At 41.2% G+C, this 23,991-nt stretch overlaps 1 protein-coding gene across 6 annotated transcripts in view; it reads left to right on the forward strand.

Moving 5' to 3' along the window:
* The window catches only part of FGFR1 (fibroblast growth factor receptor 1), a 120,912-nt gene that overhangs the window by 73,822 nt on the left and 23,099 nt on the right, over positions 1–23,991 (forward strand). For 3 of the 6 annotated variants that reach the window (XM_040346220.1, XM_040346218.1, XM_040346222.1), the window contains 5 exons: positions 2,049–2,135; positions 6,296–6,462; positions 9,888–10,011; positions 14,972–15,162; positions 20,035–20,185. In XM_040346220.1, the coding sequence (XP_040202154.1) occupies positions 2,049–2,135; positions 6,296–6,462; positions 9,888–10,011; positions 14,972–15,162; positions 20,035–20,185 (720 nt within the window). Of the gene's footprint in view, positions 1–2,048; positions 2,136–6,295; positions 6,463–9,887; positions 10,012–14,971; positions 15,163–20,034; positions 20,186–22,243; positions 22,389–23,991 lie in introns of all 6 variants that reach the window. The other 3 variants (XM_040346221.1, XM_040346219.1, XM_040346224.1) reach the window with 1 other exon arrangement.

Here is a 23,991-nt window from a genome sequence, read left to right on the forward strand (position 1 = left end):
GCCCAAAGAAGTGTTGAATACCACACTAGTTTTATTTTGCCCTCAATTTTTTTTTATATTTTTCATCATTGGAATGTTTTATTACTCAGATACGTGTGATTTGTAAGTTGCCCTACTTTTTCTACTCTCCTTATTGTCAGTGTATTTGATGTGTGGCCCGAGACAATTCTTCCAATGTGGCCCAGGGAGGTCAAAAGTTTGGACACCCGCTAAGTAGAAAAGCTTAATAGCATGGGAGCATGACTTACAATACAGATACAAGGAAAGGGGAGCAATAGCCCACCACCCTTCATTAATTATAAAGCGCCAACATCCTCTACAGCGGGGATAAGCAATTAGCGGACCTCCAGCTGTTGCCAAACTACAAGTCCCATCATGCCTCTGCCTCTGGGTGTCATGCTTGATGCTGTCAGTCTCGCTATGCCTCATGGGACTTGTAGTTTGGCAACATCTGGAGGTCCGCTAATTGCTTATGCCTGCTCTACAGCCTTGTGCAAAAATCATACAACAAACACATGAACACAATTGGTCATAGAAACATTTGTGCCACCATGCACAGCTTTCTGTTTCGTTTGTGATGGAGCCTGTTCTTTACGTCCTGTAGGTTTGGAAGGTGTCTGACAGAACATATGAGAGAAAATCCACTCCAATGGGCAAAGTAGAAAGCAAGTAGAGTGGGGAAGGTTTAGCACCTCTATTATATTATTATTTAATGCTTCTTTTGCCATTGTGGAGATTTTCCCTCATTTCCTGTATTAGTGGTGGTTGGCAGGCAGAACAAAAAATGAGGGGAAACTACATTCAAAGGAGATGCACAGCATTGTGATGGTGGTACCAACCCTTATATACTATATCTGGAAAGAAAAAGTTGGCTAGCATTGATCTGTAATGAAAAATGAAGTTGACTAGACACAAAACTGAGTCAGACATTTTTTTTAGTAGACAAAGGAAGTGGGGTTTTCCCCAACAAACGAGCATGACATCAGTTTCCTTATGTGCCTCTAAATGCCTTGGTTATGTGTGGTAGGTGTGTTTATGAACAGTTAGTAATTCTCAAATTCCCTTGATCACAGATACAGCAGATCCCAGTGTGGTTCAATGATGTGAGGATTGTACACATCATATGGCGATGTCCCTAAACTATATCTGCTGTGGTCTCCTCTGGCATCCAGGCCTATCCCAGACCAGGCAATACAGAGATTTATCTACAGACTCCACTCCCCTGACTAAATCTAATAAAATCATCTTTGTAAAAGCATTAGCCTGGTTCAGAGTTTCTAGGGGAAAACAGCCATGCGCTACTTTCACACTGAGGCAGTTTTCAGACACTTTAGCGCTAGACATAGCCTCTGAAAAATGCCTCCTATTCATTGCGGTGTGCTTGCGGGATGTTACAAAAAGTCCTGCACACAGCATCTTTGGGGCGGGTTGGGAGCGCTGTATTTGGTGATCCCAAATTGCCCTGCCCATTGCAATGAATAGGCAGCACTTTTTTTGTAAAAAGAGCCCCACTAGCAACCGAAAGGCGCAGCTAAAGCGAGTGCCGCTTTATCACTAACAGACGGTCATCCCAGTGTGAAAGTAGCCATAAAGTTAATTTATTCCATGAAGAATACAAAAGACCGCTAGTTGCCCAGAGACCTTTTGGTCATAGTGGACAGCAAAATAAGAGTGACCTATGGGAGCATGTAATTGAAATCTGATCCCGGTAAAAATTGTAGACCATTCCCAATAAAAAATAAATCATTATAGCTGCAAACGGTAAATGTATTTCAAGTAATTTTTTTACGTAGCTTTTTGTTTTATGTATGACTGTTATTGGTTTTTAGCTGACAAATATAGCTAAAATATGTTGAGAGGAAAATGTGAAAAATATTCTCGTGATAATGTGCCATACCTGTCAGTGTATTTTATTGCACCGTTCTCTTCGTGAATGCATGTTTTGAGTCTCTAAGCCGGAGTAATAAATATCAAAGCGATGTGACATGTTTGTACTTGGGTTTATATATGGCTAAATGAGTGAATATTTTACCTTTTTCTTACCGTAGATGCCTTACCTTCTGCCGAAGATGAAGATGACGACGACGATAATTCTTCTTCAGAAGAGAAGGCAACGGAGAACTCTAAACCTAATCGTAAGTAAACATATATTTCATTCGTATATGCCAGAAAGCCCTATTACATGATTTGGTACAGTGACCAGCTATCCATCATCTAGTCGCAAAGCATCCTGAAATTAAAATATACTGTATGTATCCTCTTTCTCTGACAATTGCGGATAAATATTTGGATGTGCAACCATTACTATTTGGCCACCAAAGTGTTGCATGTGCTGGTTGTCGTTACTTTCTTATTTTTACTGCCAATTTTTTTTTTTTTTTTCAATTTACTGAAGGCTTTTTTGCATGGGTTTTACTGTAGATACTTTTATATTATTATTTGTTGCATTCTGTGTGTTAATGTCATTTCACGAAGATTTTGCAAATAACCTGTACATCTTTGCAATACATACAAATTTCCCCATTATTTTTATATATTTTTTATCCCTTTAAAAAATGCTGCAAGTACATAAAAATACCTGATAAACTTCCAGAAATCTAGTTAACTCCTAACTTCCTGTGGTTGGTTGACTGCCCTGACTCTGCTATATTGTTTTACTTGGCTTTATTGATGGTCTGGACTACCCATGGCATTAATGGGCCAAGAGTACTGTATGTCATAGGAGTGAAAAGCAAGAACCTGGTTTGTACTAGCATGGCTAGTGTGTAGTTCTTTACAGGAAATTGGATATCACCTAGAGGTGCCTACTGTCCATAGTAAATCTGGCCATATACAGAATTAATTTCGACCAGTTTTTGATGAACCAAACAACCTTTTCAGAGAGTTTGCTATGGGCCCACTCATGCAAGCTCACTGCAAAGTCCAACTTGTGTGCTTAAAGCTGTATTTTAAGTGTAGCTGCTGACTTTTAATATACTGGAATCCAGCGATGACGGCACCCCAGCTGATGTTTCTATCGGCGCTTGGGTGCTTCCTCCGCCATTGCCTGTACGGGAAACCAGCAGTGAAGCCTTGCGGCTTCACAGCTGGTTCCCTACTGTGCATGCGCAAAGCACGCTGTGCTTTTTGGATAACCCAAGGCGGGGAAGGAGGTGGCAAGTGGGGACGGGTACCTGGTCAAAAAACAGGTACCTGCCTCTCCCCCCACCAGAAGGTGCCAAATGTGGCACCGGAGGGGGAAGGAGGCATATAAGCGGAGTTTCCACTTTTGGTTGGAACTTCACTTTAAGACACACAGAATGGGTCTCTGCCCTGCCCTCTGCTTCCTCTTCACTGGCTGTGATTGACAACCTTTGGCTTCTGCTGTTGTGTCTGAGCCAGGAGAAAGCTGTGTGAGCACCTGCCCTCGTGCACATCGCTGGATTGCGATCCAGCTCGGGTAAGTGTTCGGGGGGGGGGGGGGTGGCTGCCTACTAAAGTGTTGTGTGGTGTTTTTTTTATTATTATTTTTTTACCTTCGTGCATGGGTAAATATTCAGGCTTTAGAATCACTTTAAGGATTGGTAAGCTGCAATGTATAACATTTTTGTTCTGGATTTAAGTTCTGGATCTGAGAGGCAGGGCCGATCCGCCCTATAGGCTCACTATACAAGCCCCTTAGGGCCCCGCAAAGCTGCGGAGGGCCCTCCCAAATTACTAGAGGCCCCGCCTGGCGAGAAGTCATTTTCGGCCCCTCACCCCGCTTCTGAACTCTCTGGCTGTCAGGATCGGCACTGCTGAGAGGGCAACTTTTCCAAGGACCATAAATGCCTCCGTATGCAAAATGGAGAATTGGGAGACTTGGTACAATATTATGATGCTTATGGAAGTATTCAGAACCCTAGCTGGAGTCCCCCTTAAAAGAAAATGTTCTCATCAGGTGGGAGTTTACTCTCCCCTACATTTTTTTTTTACTCACGATGTATGTTATCATCTAGTTATTATTTACCATTGCATTCTACGGATAATTTGTGCACCATGTTCATGTATGAAGACACCTATTCATTGTATTACTTAGTCATTGTCTCTCATGCAATGTTTGTTATAACCTACTTTCAATAAAAATATTGGGGGGAAAAAAGGTAAATGCTCAGGGATTTTGCATGATGCCTACATGGTACACTTGCAATTAAAAACTTTTTGTCTGTATGCTAAATGATTTGCTGTTACCCGGACTCCCTTTCCCAAAAATCATCATGATTCCAAAGTTTATCTATACATGGCAGACTGGACCTGACACTTGGCTGCTGGTGGCTGATCTTAAATAGATCCATAGCGATTGCCAGAGATGGGTAATGGATGCAGATGGTGACCCTATATTTTGTGTGGCAGCCAAGAAAGGTAGTCATACCAGAGACGCGCACACATATTGGTGCAGTCCTCTTCCCATCTGATTTTTTTATTTTCGTTTTGTGTTTTTTTTAAATATCTGAGCAGACACTTGCTAGCCTTGAAAGTTGGAAACCCATATATGGCCTACTGTTGGCAGTAAAGGCTTGGAATGACCTTTCCTTACTGAAAATCTGCACAGCTTTATGTTTCAGTCTCTTCTGTTTAAATAGAAGGTATGCTGCATTTCAAAAGGAAGCAGTAGCTACATGTGACTGTAGATAATATTATATAATTATCTATTGGTAATAGTTTCCTTTTGGCATTAAGCTGTGTTTAACTGAGGACCTTTTCTTTAACAAAACAAAACCTGAGATCCAAACACAGAAAGACACCCAGAAGTAATCTGTACTTTAAAGATCTAGAATTGAACAATGCAAGCATCCTTGACATTTCTAATCATAAACCAGAGAAAGAAAAGCGGTCTTTTGTAACGCCCACCTTTTAAAAAAAAAAAAGAAAAAAAAAAAAAAGAAACTTCTAGTCAGCATTGATTGGGCACTTGGCCATAACAAAAGACTCGACCACTTTTTGAAAACAATGGCACATTGGTTATTGTCTGATCGTTCTGTTCCCACTTGAGCTGTTTTTCCTATTATCACTATGTTCCCATGCCAGCTGATTTTTCTATAATCATGAACATCGGAAGAGCCCCACAGAATAGAAAGAAAAAAAAAAAGTTATTGTAATTTTTGAAAATGGCGAAAGATGCACTTTTTAGATTATTTATTTACGACCGATATTAGTAACATTACAAGTCTGCATGAATACATCCCTGATGTTACAAACCTATAATATACATTTTACCTATTCTCTGAGTGACGATAAGCAGTATTGTCTGTACTTTTTTACGAGGAGCAAATGTAATTGTTTTTAGTAGTGTCTGCATTACTGCAGCCTTGTGAGACATTGATTATTGTATGATTACATAGAAAAAGAGCTTTGCCCATAAACAAGCATGTCGATGTGCTGGGGGTATATTTCATCCATGCCATACAACCAGCTCTCAAAGCTACTTCTTTTAAGAAAATCGTCAGAAAATGGTCTGTTCGGCAGGAACCGGCAGACTTTCGGCCAATGGTAGATGCAAAGAAATTTTAAGGCTGCATCCTTCAAAATATTGCTTCAAGCTAGAAAATTCTTGACCGGTCACACATGCTTCTGGGTATTGCTAACAAATGTTCAAATCTACAACAAAAGGTTAGAATAATGGACTGATACTAAGTAGTAATATTTTCCTAAAACTATTCTGTGGAGAAACGTTCAAACGGACCTTTGTGTAAAAGCTTGTCTGTGTTATACAAGTTTATATTCCCAGAATCGTGCAACCGCCCCCCACATTCATCCGTTTTAATGTCAAGCAGCCACATGATCCTTTTTCTCCCATTAACCGTTCACATTTAAACAACACATACCTTAAATTCCTGTGGGATTCCTCCAGCCCCATGCCATCCTAATTGAGTAAAGACCCCGGTGCACTATTAACACTTGCAGTACAAGGTAAGGTTTATTTTATGAGCAGAAGGTCATAGCTTTGCCTGAAAAGAAAATGCCTAGTCTAAAAATTGTTTGACTTGAAAGAAATTATTTTATTCTTTTATTTTATTTTTTTGCTTGGCAATCAGAGAACCATAGTGGTTGGCATTTCATATGCAGTAAACTAGAACTACCCATATACAGCATAGTTAAGACCAAGTCCAACCAAATCATGTTTATTTTTGGGTGGATATCATAGTTTTGTTGACGAGATATCCTTTTCAAACCTTTGCCACAACAAAGTCAAAGTTATCTTTAAACTTTCTAGTGTGTATAGGAAATCAAACCATATTTTTATATTGCAGTTAATATTTGTCTGTTTTTCTAACAGGTCCATATTGGGCAAACCCAGAAAAGATGGAGAAGAAACTGCATGCTGTACCAGCAGCCAAAACGGTGAAGTTCAGGTGTCCGGCAGGCGGGACACCTACACCCACACTACGCTGGCTGAAGAACAGCAAAGAGTTCAAACCAGATCACCGCATCGGTGGTTATAAGGTACAACTTGTCTTTAAAACATATGACCTGATGCATCATGGGTTACATAATTCAGAATGTAAGACCGATACCGTTGCTCAGCGAGGGCAGGTTTTTGGAGCTTAAACCAGCTATAAAACAAATGGTATCTTTCCTTCTTGTGTAATTATTATTAGGAAACTGGAATATACAACTGAAGGTTGATGCTGTTTACTTTACAGATCTTCTGTTGACTGCAGAAGAAGGCCACATGGAGTTTTTTTTTTTTTTTACTACTCTTAGCATTACATTTGCCCCATTTCCACTTCACTTCTATGTCTGGATTTACCCAGCATGGTCCAGCCAGGGGTGGATCCATAGTCTACTCTCGGGAAGGTCACTGCCAAAGTGTTCGCGGGCAATATGTTGTGATGGCTGGTGTTGGCACTTCAATCATCATGGTACCGTGATTGTATGGTGTAAGGATGATTGAAGCACATTATGTCTACTATTACATTGTAATGTATAATGAAATAGTTCAACTCGCCATAATGCAGAATCAGTGGAAGCCCTGAGCGTGTCACTTGCCACCGTCGCCTGCCACCAGATGCATTGTGCCACTTGCCACCGTTGCTTGCCACCAGGTGGGATTGTCACTTGCTACGTCATCTGTTATCAGATGCAGCTTGTTACTTGCCACAGTTGCCTGTCACCATATGCAGCTTGTCATTTGCCATTGTTGCCTGTCACCAGATGTAGCTTGTCACTGTTGCCTGCTATCAGATGCAGCTTGTCACTTGCTAGTGACAGTGTCCTTGTTGTCCCAGAGTGAGGGCGTGCAGTGAGAGAATGCACTGCCTGACAGTCGTCTTTTAGACGTGGAAATGCGGTGATGCAGGGGGGCGGTGAGAGATGGTGTCGTCTCTCTCTGTTCGCCCGCCGGCTCTGAGTTACCCGCCAGCCTATCCACTGACCCGCGGCACCTGCCCGCCAGCCTGCTCACTTACCTGCGGTGGCGGCCTGCTCAGCAGCCTGCTCGCTAAGTCACCAGACAACCTGCTCGCTATTTGGGGGGGGCAATTGCCACGGTGCCCCCCTTCCCTGGATCCTGGATCTGCCCCTGGGTCCAGCAGTAATTGGACAAGAGAAATAATGTCAGGTTGCACTTTTTTTTTTTTTTTTTTTTTTTTTTTGCCGCCTAAGACCCTGCTGCCTTGGGCCCCTGTGATAAATATGGCCATGCAACTCAAACTAGCCCCTAGGGTTGCTGAATTTCTATCAGTTTTGCCCATACATGATTTAAGCTTTGTTTAAAAAAGAGAAGGAGCTCTGGTGCAATTTCTATTTTAAACAACTGAGATGTGATATCGGCCACACAGAAAGTACATTGTTTTAAATCCATCAGCCAACTTGTATACTTTCATTGAGCAAAGAAGCAGTAGAGCCCAACCAATGTGTATCTCTGAAAACTAGGACGTAAAGCCTGTGTAAATAGTGAATGAATATACCGTTGCTGCACCCAGGTACATACTTCAAATGTATGTATACCCTAGCAATGAATGTCTATAACCAACACTTTACATATTGTACATTCACATCTGTCCCTGCCCTTTAAGGAGTTAAGCTTCCTACTACAAAAACACACACAAAGGCCAATTTAGTCAGGAGCCAATTAACTTATCAGCGTGTCTTGGGAATGTAGTAGGTAACCGGAATACCTGGAGTGAACCCACACACGCACAGGAAGAACATGCAAACTCTGTGCACACAGTGTCCTGGTTGGGAGTAAAAAAAAAAACACCCCACTATACTATTTACAGTGTTTTTTTTTTTATATCTGTTAAGTACAAAAAAAACTGTTGATCCTGCCAGAAATCTTGGAAACTGATAACTTCCTATCACACAATTTAGGAATCCAGGCAAGTGAGATGAACCGTATGCCATTCTGGAAATTAAACCATATGCAGGGCCAAATCAAAACTTTTATGGAATACCCTTGTTCGCAAACACATTTCCCAGTCATTAAACAGTTTTTTAAGATTGTGATAAAAGTTGCAGTTCTTGACTATTTAGAAATATTTTGAATTTATTATGTTTATTACAATTGTCTATAGGGTGCAAAACTCTATAAAGACACCTTCACTAATTCAAAGGAACCTTACACTTACTGGTGTTTGCAAAGTGTTGGTGTGTGTATAGCCAAAGCATTTTTTCCCCATTTCCTTTGAATTGAGTAGGAAAGGGTTACAACCCCTTCCAGTTTTTTTTCTGTGGTCTATGTACCTTTTGGGACAATTTTCCCCTTACCACCTTGTCTTAGAGATGCAATGGGGAGTTTAATTAGACATCTCCCAGGGTGTAGGGGACATTCCCCTCTTTGACAGTTATCCCCGCAACAAGTGTGGTCATTGGAAGATTTCCCCTTACCTTTTGTTCTAAGGAGGACTCTTTCCTTTTCTGTAACAATGGTCACTAGAAAAAAAATAGATGGGTGAATCTCTGCAATAGGGACACAGACCATAATACAAACTTGAGACTGCCTAACCTTTCTCCAAATCTAAAATAAATAGTTTTGTCTGGAGATGCACTTTCAGAAACTTTGCAAATTTAGAGCAAACCTCCGCATGCAGGAGGGAACAGTTGCTCATGGGTATGCATACTTATATAGATGCTTTACAACAAATTCAGCAATACTTCTATGATAGGGTGTTAGAAGAACTGATATTTTAGTACATTGACAGAGCAGTATAAGCCCCAGTCCAGAAGGTAGACCAGCAAAGTAACCCCTCTCTCCTCCTCTTTTCAAGACTGCCTGGTGTTATGACCATATTAGTGATGCTCCACTTTAACTGGGAATCTGCCAGGACATGAGATCACCTTGCGTGCCAGTCCAGATTTGAAGTTTGGCCATCTTTTCTCTCGTCTCAGCATGTTGTCTTCTTTAGTTTAGCAGAAGTTTTAGAAGTTGAGGCTCATTAATCTCTCCCCCTGCTGATTACTGAGCTTGTTAGATGGTTTAACAAGCTGAGGGTAATTTAATAAATATAATAACAAGCCTCGCTCCCTTTTATATAAGTGCTGAATATCTATCTATCTATCTATCTATCGTCTTCTGATTTTATCTTACTCCTAGCTAGGCTTCCTCTGTATAGTAAGTACCAGCAGAGCTTTAGTATTTGGGCATGAGGCTGTCTGTCCTTTTTGCATGTCTCCATAGACATGTCTTCTGTCCTGGGTGTTTGAAAGCTGACACTTACTTTGACCATTGTTATAACGATAAATACGACCAGCTATGACCTTGGCTGTTTTTCTACCTTGACAAATTACTAGGACATGCCATGGAGGAGGGGTGTCCACATGAAGGGTGATTTTAGTGTAATGGAACATATACATAAAGTGCTTTACAGAGATTCTCTTTTGTAAAATAAAAAATATATATTTTAATAATTTTATTTTGGCACTTATAGGTCCGTTCTCAGACATGGAGTCTTATAATGGATTCAGTTGTTCCATCTGACAAAGGAAATTACACCTGTATCGTAGAGAACAAATATGGCAGTATTAACCACACTTACCAGCTGGATGTAGTCGGTAAGACACAAATGTTTTTTCATTAAGAGTCCGCAAAAGTATGTCAATCAATTCAAGCTTGCATTTATGATCTATAATTCCTCCAAGACCACAGATCCTGCTGGAATGTTCTTGTACATCTGCTGCTTGTTTATACAGTAAACACTTTATGGCTCAATGCTGAATGTACTCTTAGTTCATTAAGAACTAAGTTCTTAGTACTTAGTTCTTCTTCATAAGAACAACTAATCTACCAGCAAACAAAAATGTCCCTGATGTGAGCTAAGATGAGTACAAAGTAGGGTGGTAGCTGACACGGGTTTTGCTTCATGGTGCAAGCCAGTGCATGGAAGAGCAATGTTGGCCAGGTTTTTGACCAATGCTGGTGCATGTTTTGAGTTTTCCTTTGTGTGGCCTAGCAATTGGTACCCAAGAACTTGTTGTCGGGAAACCACAAGTCCACCCATAGCTTTAACCTAAAGTACTAGGTGACTAAATCTAAATACAGGTTCCGTTCATCACCGCAAAGAGAACAAACTGAACTTGTTTTTATAGATTAAGTCACCTATTACTTGAGATTACAGCAATGCGTAGACTCCTGATTGGCCCACTGCCTAAATCTGTAAGATCATAGTTCTTGGCTCTTCCAGGAAGCAAATGTGACTGGTTGGAACAAAACTAAACTAAGTTCTCCAGTACTTGCTTCCTCTCCATTGATGCATCTTTTGCAATTTTCTTTGCTAGCGTGGACATAATCTTCCCAGCTAGTTCCAGGTTTGGGGTCTTCTACTGTCTTTGTTACCTAGGATAAAGTAACTCCCTGGCTTTGAGGTGTGCAGTGAATGTACACTGAGCTGTGCATGTGCAGCTTGGTGTACACTCTAAAGCAGGGGTGCTCAACCTGTGGCCCTGCAGCTGTTGTGAAACTGCAAGTCCCATCATGCCTCTGCCTTTGGGAGTCATGCTTGTAACTGTCAGCCTTGCAATGCCTCATGGGACTTGTAGTTCCGCAACAGCTGGAGGGCCGCAGGTTGAGCACCCTTGCAAGGAGAAGGTAAGAAACTTATTACAGAAGAGATTTGGTATGTGTGTCCTGCAATAAAAATCCTTCCTGCTGGCAAGATGTATTGCACACTGGACATTTTTACAGCTGCTGTTTTGGCTTCAGGCTTTTTTTTTTTTTTCTGAAGTCCGTAAACTCTCCAGCATATCTTATGTGTCCATGCACATTATCAGCATTTGGCTGGCACCCCCCAGAGCTAGTGGGTTTGAAAAGGAGTTTTTCAGCTGTAAAAACTCTCTCTCTAAAAAAAAAAAAGGTAAAATGAGCTAGAAAAAATAAAAATAAACATGGCTATTTGGCATTTACTAATGGCTTTTGACCTATAATCTTTTGTGGGAGTATAGCTTTGCTAAAAAAAAATGCTAGCAAAAGCTAAAACACTACTGCATATAAGATTCAAAACTCTACAGCTAACTCTAGTGGCGTTTTTAGAATGTCCAGTGTGCATGAGGCCTTAGGGCTACGCTCTGCTTTAAACTTAAACCTACCCTATTACCTCTGGAAATGTTGGGTGCTTGGCCCCCCCAGGGTCTGTGGTTCGGTCGGTCAGCCCCTATATCACTACAGGGCATAAGTGTCATAGGGGCTGGCAAAATGAACCAAGGCACTCGTGGAGATCCAGGCTTTCAACACATCTGGAAGTATCTGTGATGCAGAGGATTCTTCCAGACAGCAGTAGGGGCAGCAGGACACCAATGCTGACAGTGGGACATGTATTAAAACTGTTTTTTTCAAACCTTTTCTTTAGTCTGGAACATGGTCACTTTAAAGAATAGCCATATCGTTTTTTTTAAAGTCCAAGAATGTTTACTTGAGCGCGCACACACCAAGTCATAATTCAAGGGTGAGCAACTGCCGCCCTCCAGCTGTTGTGGAACTACATGTCCCATGAGGCATTGCAAGACTGGCAGTTACAAGCATGACTCCCAGAGGCAGAAGCATGATGGGAAGACTAATAACACTTGGATCAAAAAACCATAAACTGAAATTGGGTTTTAACTCTGAATAAAGTTAATAAACAGTCCAAAGTATTGACAATAGAAAGTCCATAAATAGCAGGTAAGATGTCAGACACCCGTGCATCTGTGCCACATTACAGATTAATTGTAAAAGTGTCCAAAAGAAGAAAGTGACATGTCCTCCACCAGACTTATAGATTGGTTTCTTACCGGATTTCCACGATACCTTATGACAGGGGATCAGAAACAGCATGTAGTACGTCCCAATCTCGCAGTTTCAGACATATGTGGTCCTGATGGATCTCATTCACAAGAAAATTCACCGGTATCAGTGCCCACCATGTAAGAAACAGTAACAGCTCCACATAGTGTATTCAATGAGTAGAAATGTATTTAAAAAGTAAAAAATGCACTTAGTTATGCAGTTAATAAATCGCCTTGAATCTAATGTGCCAGCCGGTACACAAAACTCTCAGGCACCCGTCCACTGGGGGAACGTTTAGAGCGTCTTGGGTGATGACAGCGCGCCGCTCGCCCTACATCCGTTTCGTAAGATATTACTTCTTCCAGGAAGTTCACAGAATTTTCAGTTTGTATAGCTAACCCTTTAAAAATACAAATGGTCTAGTCGCAGTTGTGAAGGGGTTAAATCTGTGTTTTTACTCACACAGCTGGTACTTGCTTAAGAAAGCAGTTAAGTGGAGTTACTCTTAACTAGGTGACTGTGTGTGCAAAAATTTCGGCATTCTGTTCCGTCTGACTGACAAAGGCCTGAAGGACTAAATCCATAGGATAATAAATGGCCGGCATTGCATAAACTGTACTGATTGCCTTTAATGTAGCTGAGGTAATTTGGTGATTCCTAAGCCAGTTATATCACGAATGAATGCTGTGTAATCACTCCGAGGGAACCATTTTTAATTCCCCTCACAGATGTCTTGTATGATACGCTCCAGAAAAAAAATCAAAACAAATATTTCACAAGCAGCTGTGTTATTTGAGACAAGAATGGAAAGAAATTAGGCATTTGTGCCTGTTATGATAGCACTGGGCTGGTTTTCAGGAAGGAAAAAATAAAGTCCTTGTTTTTCTGCCCTCTATCTGACAAATCAAGAAATTACCCTCCATTTCCTCAAGTAAGTAGCCAATTCTTCACTCAAATATTTCCTTCATTCAACATCCGCCTTTAATTATCCTACATATTTTAGCCGCTCTGACTCCCCACCACCCCCATTTCCACCTCACAGATCCTATTAAATTTCAGATATTTCCTGTGCAGGGGGCAATGAGGCCTAGTTTAAGGTGCTGAATTTATTTAGTCTGTCAGCATTTTTTTTTCTTTAGTCTCCAGACTGCTCCTGCTACACGTCCTTTATTCATTGTGACTGCTTTCTTCCTGGATGAAAAAAAAAAAAAAAACACAACCAAAGACTAATTTAGCAGTTTGTGAAAAGGCAGACTTGTCGGCTATTATGGAGAGCATGGCAAGTTGGAAACTGATTACTATTGACAACATAGAAAGCTCTACTTTAACCCAAACTTTGGCTAATTATGCCCAGTTGGTCCTATTTATTAAATTGTGAGAAAGGAAAGCACAAGCTGCCACCTTTTTTAACACCGGTTTGAAAATGTGTAAAAAAAAAAATAGCCGATTGCTGTTTTAAACACTTTACATTGATAATACCTGTGTGGTTTATATCTGACAGCTGGATGAAGATGTTTTGTCCAATAGTTAGTAACCCACTGCATGAAACTCACTGTGTTTTTTTTTATACCAGTTTTTATGCAGAGATCAGCCATAACATTATGATAATCCACCTAACACTGAGTAGGTTCCCCTTTTGCCGCCAAAACGGCCCCAATATATCGCAGCACTAATGCCATTAGACCTCTAAAGGTAGAGGCACAAAGACGTAGGCTTCTTTTTAAAGTGTTACTAAACCCAGGACCCTGCATTCACTATATCTGGTCTCCCATAGTACACAGACACAGAAATACAGGGCCAGATTTAGAAAGACTTACGCTGGCGTATCTAATGATACGCCGCGTAAGTCCACGGATGCGCCGTCGTATCTGTGCTGTATTCACCGTACAAGATACGCCTGAATTTTGTCTTCCTGCGACCGACGTAAGTCTCCTACGCCGTCGTATCTTGGGTGCATATTTACGCTGGCCGCTAGGGGCGGTTCCATTAATTTACGCGTTGAATATGTAAATGAGCGAGATACGCCGATTAACGAACGTACTTGCGCCTGTCGCAGTAAGCTACGCCGTTTACGTAAGGCGTACGTCCGGTGTAAAGATAAACCACCAAATAGCTGGTCTAAGTTGTGTAGGGTATGGACGTCGGATTTTACGTCGTTTGCGTAAGTCGTACGTGAATGGGGCTGGGCGTAGGTTACGTTCACGTCAAAAGCATTGAGCCGGCGTATCTTAGGGAGTATGTGCGACGTGATTCTGAGCATGCGCTGTTCGTTCAGGAAGTCATTTATATGGGGCCACATCTAATTTTAATACAACACGCCCACTACCTTCCTAATTTGAATTAGGCGGGCTTACGCCGGCCCATTTACGCTACACTGACGTAACTTAGGGAGCCAAGTGCTTTGTGAATGCTGGCCTTGCCTCTCTATTTTACGTCGGCGTATCGCAAATGAGCTGCGCTACGCCCGCTCTAATGTACGCCGCTCTACCTGAATTTGGCCCAAAGGGTCCAGTCCCTATGTGGGCCATCAGTGGCTTCACAAGCATTGCTGGTGATGGGTTTTGTTACACCTCTTGCACTTGCAAGCTGTACTTTTTGTAAGTGTCGAGGGGGGAGTTTCGAGCAAAAGAAGGGATTATATCCAAGATGGAAGAAATTATTTTATTGATGAAACTGTAGTACATTCACGATGCATTTGGGACTAAAAGCAATGGAATTGCACTCAATCTCCTTTTTTTTTTTTTTCATTTTTAGAGCGTTCCCCTCATCGGCCAATCCTTCAAGCTGGACTGCCAGCGAATACATCAGTTACTATTGGAAGTAATGCTGAGTTCTTCTGCAAAGTGTACAGCGATCCACAGCCTCACATACAATGGCTTCGGCACATTGAAATCAACGGGAGCAGAATAGCCACCGATGGCTACCCTTATGTGGAGATTCTGAAAGTAGGTACACTTATTTATTGTCCCTGTGTATGAGAACATCTGGCTCTGGAAGTGATTGGGTTAATATAGGTAGCTGTTCCTGGTCTTTAGTGTGAAAAGCCTGATGGAAAATCAGCCAACCAGATGCAGCACTTTGAGTCTGCCGAATACAATTAGTCAGGGTCTGTATTATTTATTAACTGGGGGGGTTGCTAAATATAGAGCCGTCTAGGACCATATCCTGACAACCGGCTCTGACGCAATGTGACGAGGCAGTCTTCTCCTTCACATTGAATGAACCAGCGGGCTTGTCTTCTAGATTCTGCTTCGAGTTAGTATTTTATTCATTCGGTAATGTTTACAAATTGTATTGAGCTTACAATGTGTTTGGGAAGACAATAAATGCATTTTAAATGTTTAAAATTATGGTTTTCAGTGAGATAGATATTTAGATTTATTGCATTATTTCTAATGTAGGATCAGTCTTGTTGCATATATCAAAATTTGAAGATCAGCTGTAACCAGAACATATACATTTTGAGGGTAGGGCAGGGAGGAATAGAACCTCTTAGGTTTTTATTGCTGCTTGTATCCACAGTGGAGAAATTGCCTCTCCCAGGGTCGAAGGGACAGAAAGTGGTGTGAGATCACAGACCAAAAAAATTAAAACCCAGTGATACCAGTTCCCCTAATTTCGTGTCCTGGTGTCCCACTATGAGGGATAATCTTCTCAGCTAGGTCACAGACTGTAAGAAAAATCTGACAAAGGTTCCATTTATCCAAAACTAAAGTAAATGACATAAGAGCCTATGTATCTATACATAAAGATATTTGCGATTTATGTAGCCCTTTGACTTTGTGTTGCCATTTTTGTGGGAGCATTAAACAGGTCAGTTGTTCATTTGAAAACAAAAATGTATACTATAGCTGACCAATCATTCAATGTGGTGGCTGCATTTGTTTTCTTTTTTCCACTTCTGTTTTCACCTGGTGATCTAGCGAGTAGCACATCTCCTGTATTAGTTCCCCCACGCTGGATAAAGGAGAACAGGGGGCACCTTTTGGACAGCAGCATTGTTAATATGGGGGAGGGGAGTGTTGGATATACTAGCAGATTTAGATGCACTAACAAACTAAAGTTGAACGCCAGCTAACATTATTTAAAGTGGAGGTTCACCCAAAAAGTAAATTTTTAACATTAGTTTGAGGCTCGTTTTGTCAAGGGGAATCGGGTGTTTTTTTTTTTTTTTAAATCAAAGCAGTACTTACCGTTTTAGAGAGCGATCTTCTCCGCCGCTTCCGGGTATGGGCTGCGGCACTGGGTGTTCCTATTTGATTGACAGGCTTCCGACGGTCGCATACATCGTGTCACGATTTTCCGAAAGTAGCCGAACGTCGGTGCGCAGGCGCCGTATAGAGCCGCACCGACGTTTGGCTTCTTTCGGCTACTCGTGACGCGATGTATGCGACCGTCTGAAGCCTGTCTATCAAATAGGAACGCCCACTCCCGAAGACCATACCCGGAAGCGGCGGAGAAGGTGTATCTCTAAAACGGTAAGTACTGCTTCGATTTAAAAAAAAACACCCGATTCCCCTTGACAAAATGAGCATCAATCTAATGTTAAAAAAAAAATTTCGGGTGAACTCCCGCTTTAAAGTGGTAGTAAACTCTGTTATACCACTTGTACCAACAGACAAGCCTTATAGTCAGGCTTACCTATATGTACTGTGAATATCTCCTATACTTGCACAGTTTAGGAGATATTTAGAGTGCATGCCAGTGACGTTACTGGCGCATGCGCTCTGAAGGTCCAGAAAATTGTGCCAGACCTTCAAAGCCAGTTCCATAAACGGCAGCTCCCACGTGCATGCGCAGTAGTGACATCATTGCACATCGCCACTCATAAAGCCTTAGGACACAAACCCAGAATTAAGACCAATGTCAGCCCTCTCGACAGTGACAGCGTGGGACTGGAGGGCTTTGTTCTAAATTAGGTGTGTCATAATGTGCTAGTATGCGATGCATACTAGCACATTATGACGTTGCCGTTGACATTTTTTTATCTCTTTTCCCCATTAACTGCAGTTTACTACTGCTTTAAGCAGTTACAGTATTTTTATCTTTTTGTGGTGAAGGTTTTACATGAAGGTTTTACATGAAAGCTGATCATAGTAAGCACCCCCGCCACTGTAACTGCTACATCTAGCTACACAGGACAAAGTGTTCTGCTGAAAAACAGACTTTCTGGCCAAATCACTAGATTGGATTAAATTAAAAAGAGCTTAAAAAAAGAAAACGAATGCAGCCATCACATCTGAGAATTGGAGATTTTTTTTAGTATAGCCTCAAATATCTAAGAATTGGTCAGCTGCACTACATTTGCTTTTGGGATTAATACCACTTTAAATCACTTATTAATTTGTGTTCAATGTCCTTTTTTATTATGAATGCTGCATAGAGGACTAGGTTACCCACAAAGGGGGAAAAAAAAGTTAGTGTTCATAAATAAAATGTTATCTCTTTGGATAACCTACCAGGTAGCTGCTGAAGATATTGCGAGCAGATTAAATCTAGATTTCATAAATGCTCATTACCTTGTAAGCAGCCCTTTTACATTTTGAATTCTGTTTTGAGAAATTCTTGTTTAATACATGTGTCCAGCTTGAATTTTAAATGCAAGTACGAGGTTTGTGTACTCTGTAAATTATGTCTTATGAAATTTTGGGATACCCAAGACCAGATTTATTAAAATGTACAAAAGTGTCTGATTGCCACATTTATCTAAAGTTTCTGTAATAATGAAGAATTCGGACCTGGAATATGGCAGCTAGAAAATTTGGCTGTTATGGCGTATTGGAGCCCTGTATTCGATTGGATGCCTGCAATTATGCTTCATGTAGGGACCTAACCTGGTGTGGAGAAGTAGGTGTGACCAGTCCTGTGTAGACCACTGTGTTATTAAACCTCAGCGCTGTTATCTCAATTAAATTGGATCTAAAGGCTGAAGCCTTCAGAATGCAGCCCCCCCCCCCCCCAAGGGATTCACACCACTCCTCCTTTTCCACCTCAGTCAAGATGTGCTTCCACCTAAGGCTGATCTCCATGTTGCCTGTCATTTTAAGCTGGTCCAAACTATTTCCTTTACCAAATGCTATACTAGCTCTAAGCACCGTGTGTCCTGCATGTAACTTCAGCTATATACAGTGCTGGGTTCCAGCCTTTCAGCTGTGAGATAAGCGACTCCCTCCCGCTTTTTGTTCTGGTTGTGAGACGGGAAGTCTCTGTGTGCTGTATGTAACTGAAGCACTTGGTGAAGGAAATAGTTTGTTTGGACAAGCTTGGTCCAAGTAAGCTATTTAAAGTGTTGGCAAACATGGAGATCAGCTTTAAAGTGGTTGTAAAGCCTTAAGGTTTTTCACCTTTAATGCATTGGCTCCCGCTGCTGTCAATCAAATCCTGTGACCCTGGAACCGGAGCAGGGCCGAGTCCTGCTGTCGTGTGAATGGACGCAGCAGCAGGACTCAGGAGCAAGCCCACACGGGTGCCCCCATGGAAAGCGTCTTTCCGTAGGGGCACCAGATTAAAAGGAGGGACTTGGAGTGCTGGCTGGGGACCCCAGAAGAAGAGGATCGGGGCTGCTCTGTGCAAAACTATTGCACAGAGCAGGTAAGTATAGGCATGTTTGTTTAAAAAAAAGAAAAGGGTTACAACAACTTTTAAGAAATGACCTGCACACTATAAAATAAAAGCCTTTTTTATTCCCCTTTCCTGGGGTCCAGGTGTCCCACATAGTGTCCACTTCCCCACAATCACTCAATACAAGCAGAGATATACTGCATAGTGTTTTTTTACTTTTTTTTTTTTTTTAACTGTTAAAACACACTCGCATTCAACAGTGCACAATCTGTTGCACCTAGGTAAACCTCAATGCCAATAATACAGCAGAAATCGGCATTAAAAAGCTGTAATCAAAGTTGCTTCACCTGTCTGACAGGTGATGCCTTTATACAGACAGTCGGCTCAGATGCAGTGACAACATCCATCCTTTCCGGACTGGCTGGAATATTTTTGTTTTTATTAGTTGACATGGATATACAGCAATAATGCCTAATGAATTGTATATCTGCTTGATAGTTTTCAGTCCCATCTCTTGCCTGCAATTGAGCTGCAGAAAAAAAACCGTCTGTAATGCCACTTTTCTTTGTGTTTTGATAATGGAGTATAGGTCAACTTTCTAATTTACTGTGGAAAAGCCGTTTAAAGGCTGTATTTGAATTTTTAAAAGAAAAAGCTAAACACTGCCTCTGTATGCATCAGCATACTATGCTCTGGCCGCATTTAAAATGGCCAATTTGCTGTGTCCAGAAATCCTGTGCATAAGCGCAAACTGTCTGTGTCCAGCGCCGGTCTGGAGCTCTGTTTTGCATGTAACTCCTTGGATGTGATCCGTGGTGGTGCCAGCCATTCATTTATGCAGTGACCGCACCGCTGATTTTTGCATACAATGTGGGCACAAAACTGTTCTCTGCCAACAAGAATCTGCTGGAAGATGCCCGTGTGAAGGAGGCCTCTGATACAAGTGCCTAAATTATGCAATACAATGTTTACTTATATTCAAAATGCTATTGCGTCAGACAGTAGGAGTCTTAAAGACATGTTATTCACTCTTCCAGGTGCCAGCATATTGTCTACTGTTTAGTACATTTGTATAAGATTTAAAAAGTCAAAAGCATATGCATACATTCGGTAGCTTGCAAGTTTCAATTCTGGGAATAGGCAACTTGGAAGTGTGGCACAGGTGACTTTTAGTAAATCTGGCTCTTGGTTTGTGGGAAATATCAGCTCTATGTTTGTTTCTGTGTTGACACCCTGATGTATTCGGTTTATTTCAGCACTCTGGGATTTATAGCTCAGACGCAGAAGTTTTGACCCTGTACAATGTGACAGAGGCAGAGAGTGGGGAGTACATATGTAAAGTGTCCAATTATATTGGTGAGGCCAATCAGTCTGCGTGGCTTACCGTCACCAGACCCATGACTCAAGGTAAAAAAAAAATTTGGTGGCACCTCCTGAGCTAAATTAAGTCAAACTAGGCCTTTGGAACAATTGCTCTCCCAAAACCAGTTGGTGGGCATATTGTACATCTACCCCTTTTTTTGTCTGCTTTATTTCCATGGAAAAATACTTTTGCGTGTGGCCTTGTTTAGTTTCAGCAATCTCTTTCTTTCTCTCTCTCTCACTCTCCTGTCTGTATTCTTAACTCTTAATAACTGTATACTGTGCTCAGCTGCTTCCAGGACCCCTTCTGGAGGGAAAAAACTTTTTAATTATATGTAATGCCTTCCTGCAGAAAGATACTTTAATCTTGACACTACTTCCTGTTACTGCTGGAATCCAGAAATTATACACATCGTAACAGTCCATCTGGAAATTAAACATGTCTTTTGTCTATCAAAAGTGGAAAACATGTTCTGTTCCAGAATGAACAGCTTTTCAGAAAGTTTAAAGGGCTTGGCTGTCTTCCCTGGTTCTTGGAAACAGACTGCCGTCATATCAGTCAGTGCAGATGATCCAAAATGGCTGTGGGAGGAAGTAGTGGGATTTTATTTCATGTTGCAAAAATAATGGGGTCTGAACAATTTCCTTAAATTTAGTTTTTGTTCCAAATTGTGACTTGATGGTCATAAACTCCCTAATCATTGAGATTTAAAAATAAACATTTCGGATAGAGTAGTTGATGATTAACTCCCCAGAGAACTATCTTGCCTTATTGTCCCGTAGAGACAACCGGAAGTAAAAGAAATTCTCCCCAAAATAGTCGGTCATACATGGATCAAAATTTGTCCAGTTTATAAGGGACCAGCCAAAATTCAATCAATGTATGGGTTGGCTGGTTGCACATAAGTCGATCAACTTGTGTACAACGCGCCTGTCGGGTTTTTCCCACGCGATCAATGCTGCAGGCTATAGTTGGCAACGGCCTTCCCGCCAGCAGAATACAATAAGTCAATGGGAGTGATTCCCCCTATCCACATTTGAATTTGAGGATGAGGGAATTGATTTCATTTTTTTTTTTCATGTAACTCCCTGCGTGAATGAAAAATAAATGAATCCTGTATGGCCTACCTAAGGGAAATCCCTTCTTGGTTATTACCAAACGAAGTGTTCCTATTGTACAATTGCACCTATTCCTTTTTGGTGGTGACAACAAATTTTTTTAGTTTTTTTCAAAAAAAAAATTGTCCCAGTGACAGCAGTAACCAGGACAAAGAGTGTATGTGAATCTCCCCAGCAGGAACACGCGCAACAAAATCTAGCAGGGTTCTAACCCTATTCCACTCCCCCATATTTCATAAGTCCAGGAATTGGGTTGGCAAAGCACCGACAATAGGACTTTTGACACTTTTCTATCAGAAAAAGTAAACTCAAGCATCCTAGGTGAAGAGCATTTTATGAAAAAATGACTGCTTGTCGGGGCTCCCAAAACACATGTGGGTTTTATAGGAGCACCCGACTACAAAATTTAACTGGCTTACAAATTCTGTATATGGTAGTTTAATTGCCTGTGTTTTATTTTATTTTTTCTAGTTACCTTTAACTCCTATTCTAATTTACAATAACCTTGCTAGAGTGAGATCTTAATAAATGTAGATTTTCAAAATTCATAAGGCTCCTCTAAATGTTTCCAATAGTTGCATTTGTGTATAACAAAGATCTTAATAGCATGAAATACTACACATTCTTAGTTGGGATGCAGACTTACCTTTTACTTTGCTTTCTCTATAACCCTGTTTTTCAGAAATGAACAAGGCCATAATGCTTGGGTTTCATTTTTCCATGTGTTTAATCTCCAGCATGTTATAAGTGGGCAGGAGGTCTCGATTTTGGTGACGGGTTTAACTTAAGTTAGCTTCTCTTTAGGCCAGGCTTAAGGGTGTATGTATTCCTTAAATCTGCTAACCAGATTTCTTCCAGTGGTTTCTTTTCTTTGTCCTTGGCACTATCTGGTTCCAGGACAATACCTGCCCACACCTCTTCTGGTTCTCATGGCATTTCGCTTGTCCGTCTCCCCCTTCCCTTCTCCGATGCTGTTCTCTGTAGACTGCAGGAGTCAACACCACCGACAAGGAGATGGAGGTTCTCCACCTGACGAATGTCACTTTTGAGGATGCTGGCCAGTATACCTGCCTGGCCGCTAACTCCATTGGGCTCTCTCACCATTCTGCATGGTTGACCGTTCTTGAAGGTATATATGGTTCTATTCTGTCCTCTCCTCTTAAATGTTACATGCATTTCTGATTCAAAAGGTACCATATTTTAATGCAATTTTTTTTTTTTTTTTTAATTTAAACTAGACTGCAATGTGTGCTAATTTTGCAATGATTTCTACAAAAAAATAAATAAGAGAAGAAATGGTTTTAAAATGAAGTACTATTTTCTGTAACTGCTCTTCCCCCAGCTGTGAGAATTTAAAACAAATGAACAGAAGTGTGAGGTTTCTCAAATTTCTCTCAAGGACAAAAAAAAAATAACATGGTAAAGATTACGGTCCATAGATAACACTGATAAATGTACATGTTTGGAGCCCTTTGAGTTGAGCATCACTGATCTAGAATATTTTGACAACTGCTTAATAGTTCTCATTGAGTAAAAATGGGACATACAAAACTATGCTCATTTTTCTATTTTCTCATTTCCTCGATTTATCAACTTTGTTTCTTTAACAGACTAAGGCTGGCCATACATTATACAATTTTCGTATATAGATTTTCTTTAGATTTACCAAAACCATATAATATGAGGTCAAATCTAAACACTTTGTACGCAATCAGGCAGGCCCTAGTACTACACAGTAGGTAAGTCTAAAGGAAATTGAATAAGAAAATTCTATGGTGTATGGCCAGCTTAAAGTGGTTGTAAACCCACTTTTTCACTTTTACCTACAGGTAAGCTTATAATAAGGCTTACCTGTAGGTATAAAGAATATCTCCTAAACCTGTACGGTTTAGGAGATATTCCCCTCGCAATGCGGGCGGCGCATGCGCAGGGGGGAATCCACGGCGAAAGGACCGGCATCCGCCGGACCCTGCCGATTTTAAATCTCCCGCACATGCGGGAGTGACGTCATCGCCGCTCCAGCCAATCACAGCGCTGGAGCGGCGATACCCGGAAGACACGCCGGAGCAAGATGACATCTCGCTCGGCGCGGACCAGGTAAGTGTTCTTCACCTCGTTCCGAGGTAAGTATTTCATAATCGGCTAGTATGCGGTGCATACTAGCTGATTATGCCTTTTGCCTTGCAGGTTTGAAAAAAAAAAAAGTTTATGCGGTTTACAACCGCTTTAAGGCTTTGTGTACACTAGCAGCTTCTAAATGTGAGTTTAGGAGCTTTTGGCATTTTTATGCCAAAGCTCCTAAACTCAACTCCATAAAAGCCTATGTGTCCATGCATACACAGGCTTTTAGCAGAGTTTAGGAGCTGCTGCAGTTAGGCGAGGTTCAATTATCTCTCCTGAACGCAGAAGACTTGCTTTCAGGATAGGAACATTTTGACCTTTCCACAGGAAAGCACAAAACTGTAAATGTATGCATGGTGTACATGAAGCCTTAAGCTGGTTGTCCAATTGTTATACCCCTTTCATATCTATGGCACATTATTTTGCGCTGTGAACATTTGGTTGGAAGGTTTTCTGATTCCACAGAAACCTAAATGTCCCTTTTTAGCACCCATGGCTCCCTCAGCTATAACCAATCCATAATGCCTGTCTTCCCCCTCAAAGGAAACCTATGCTTAGTACTAGAGATATCAGTTGGTAAGTTTGCCTACTGAAAATGTGGTTTGCTTGGC

This window comes from Rana temporaria, chromosome 3 (assembly GCF_905171775.1).
Source record: "Rana temporaria chromosome 3, aRanTem1.1, whole genome shotgun sequence".
Taxonomy (NCBI): domain Eukaryota; kingdom Metazoa; phylum Chordata; class Amphibia; order Anura; family Ranidae; genus Rana; species Rana temporaria.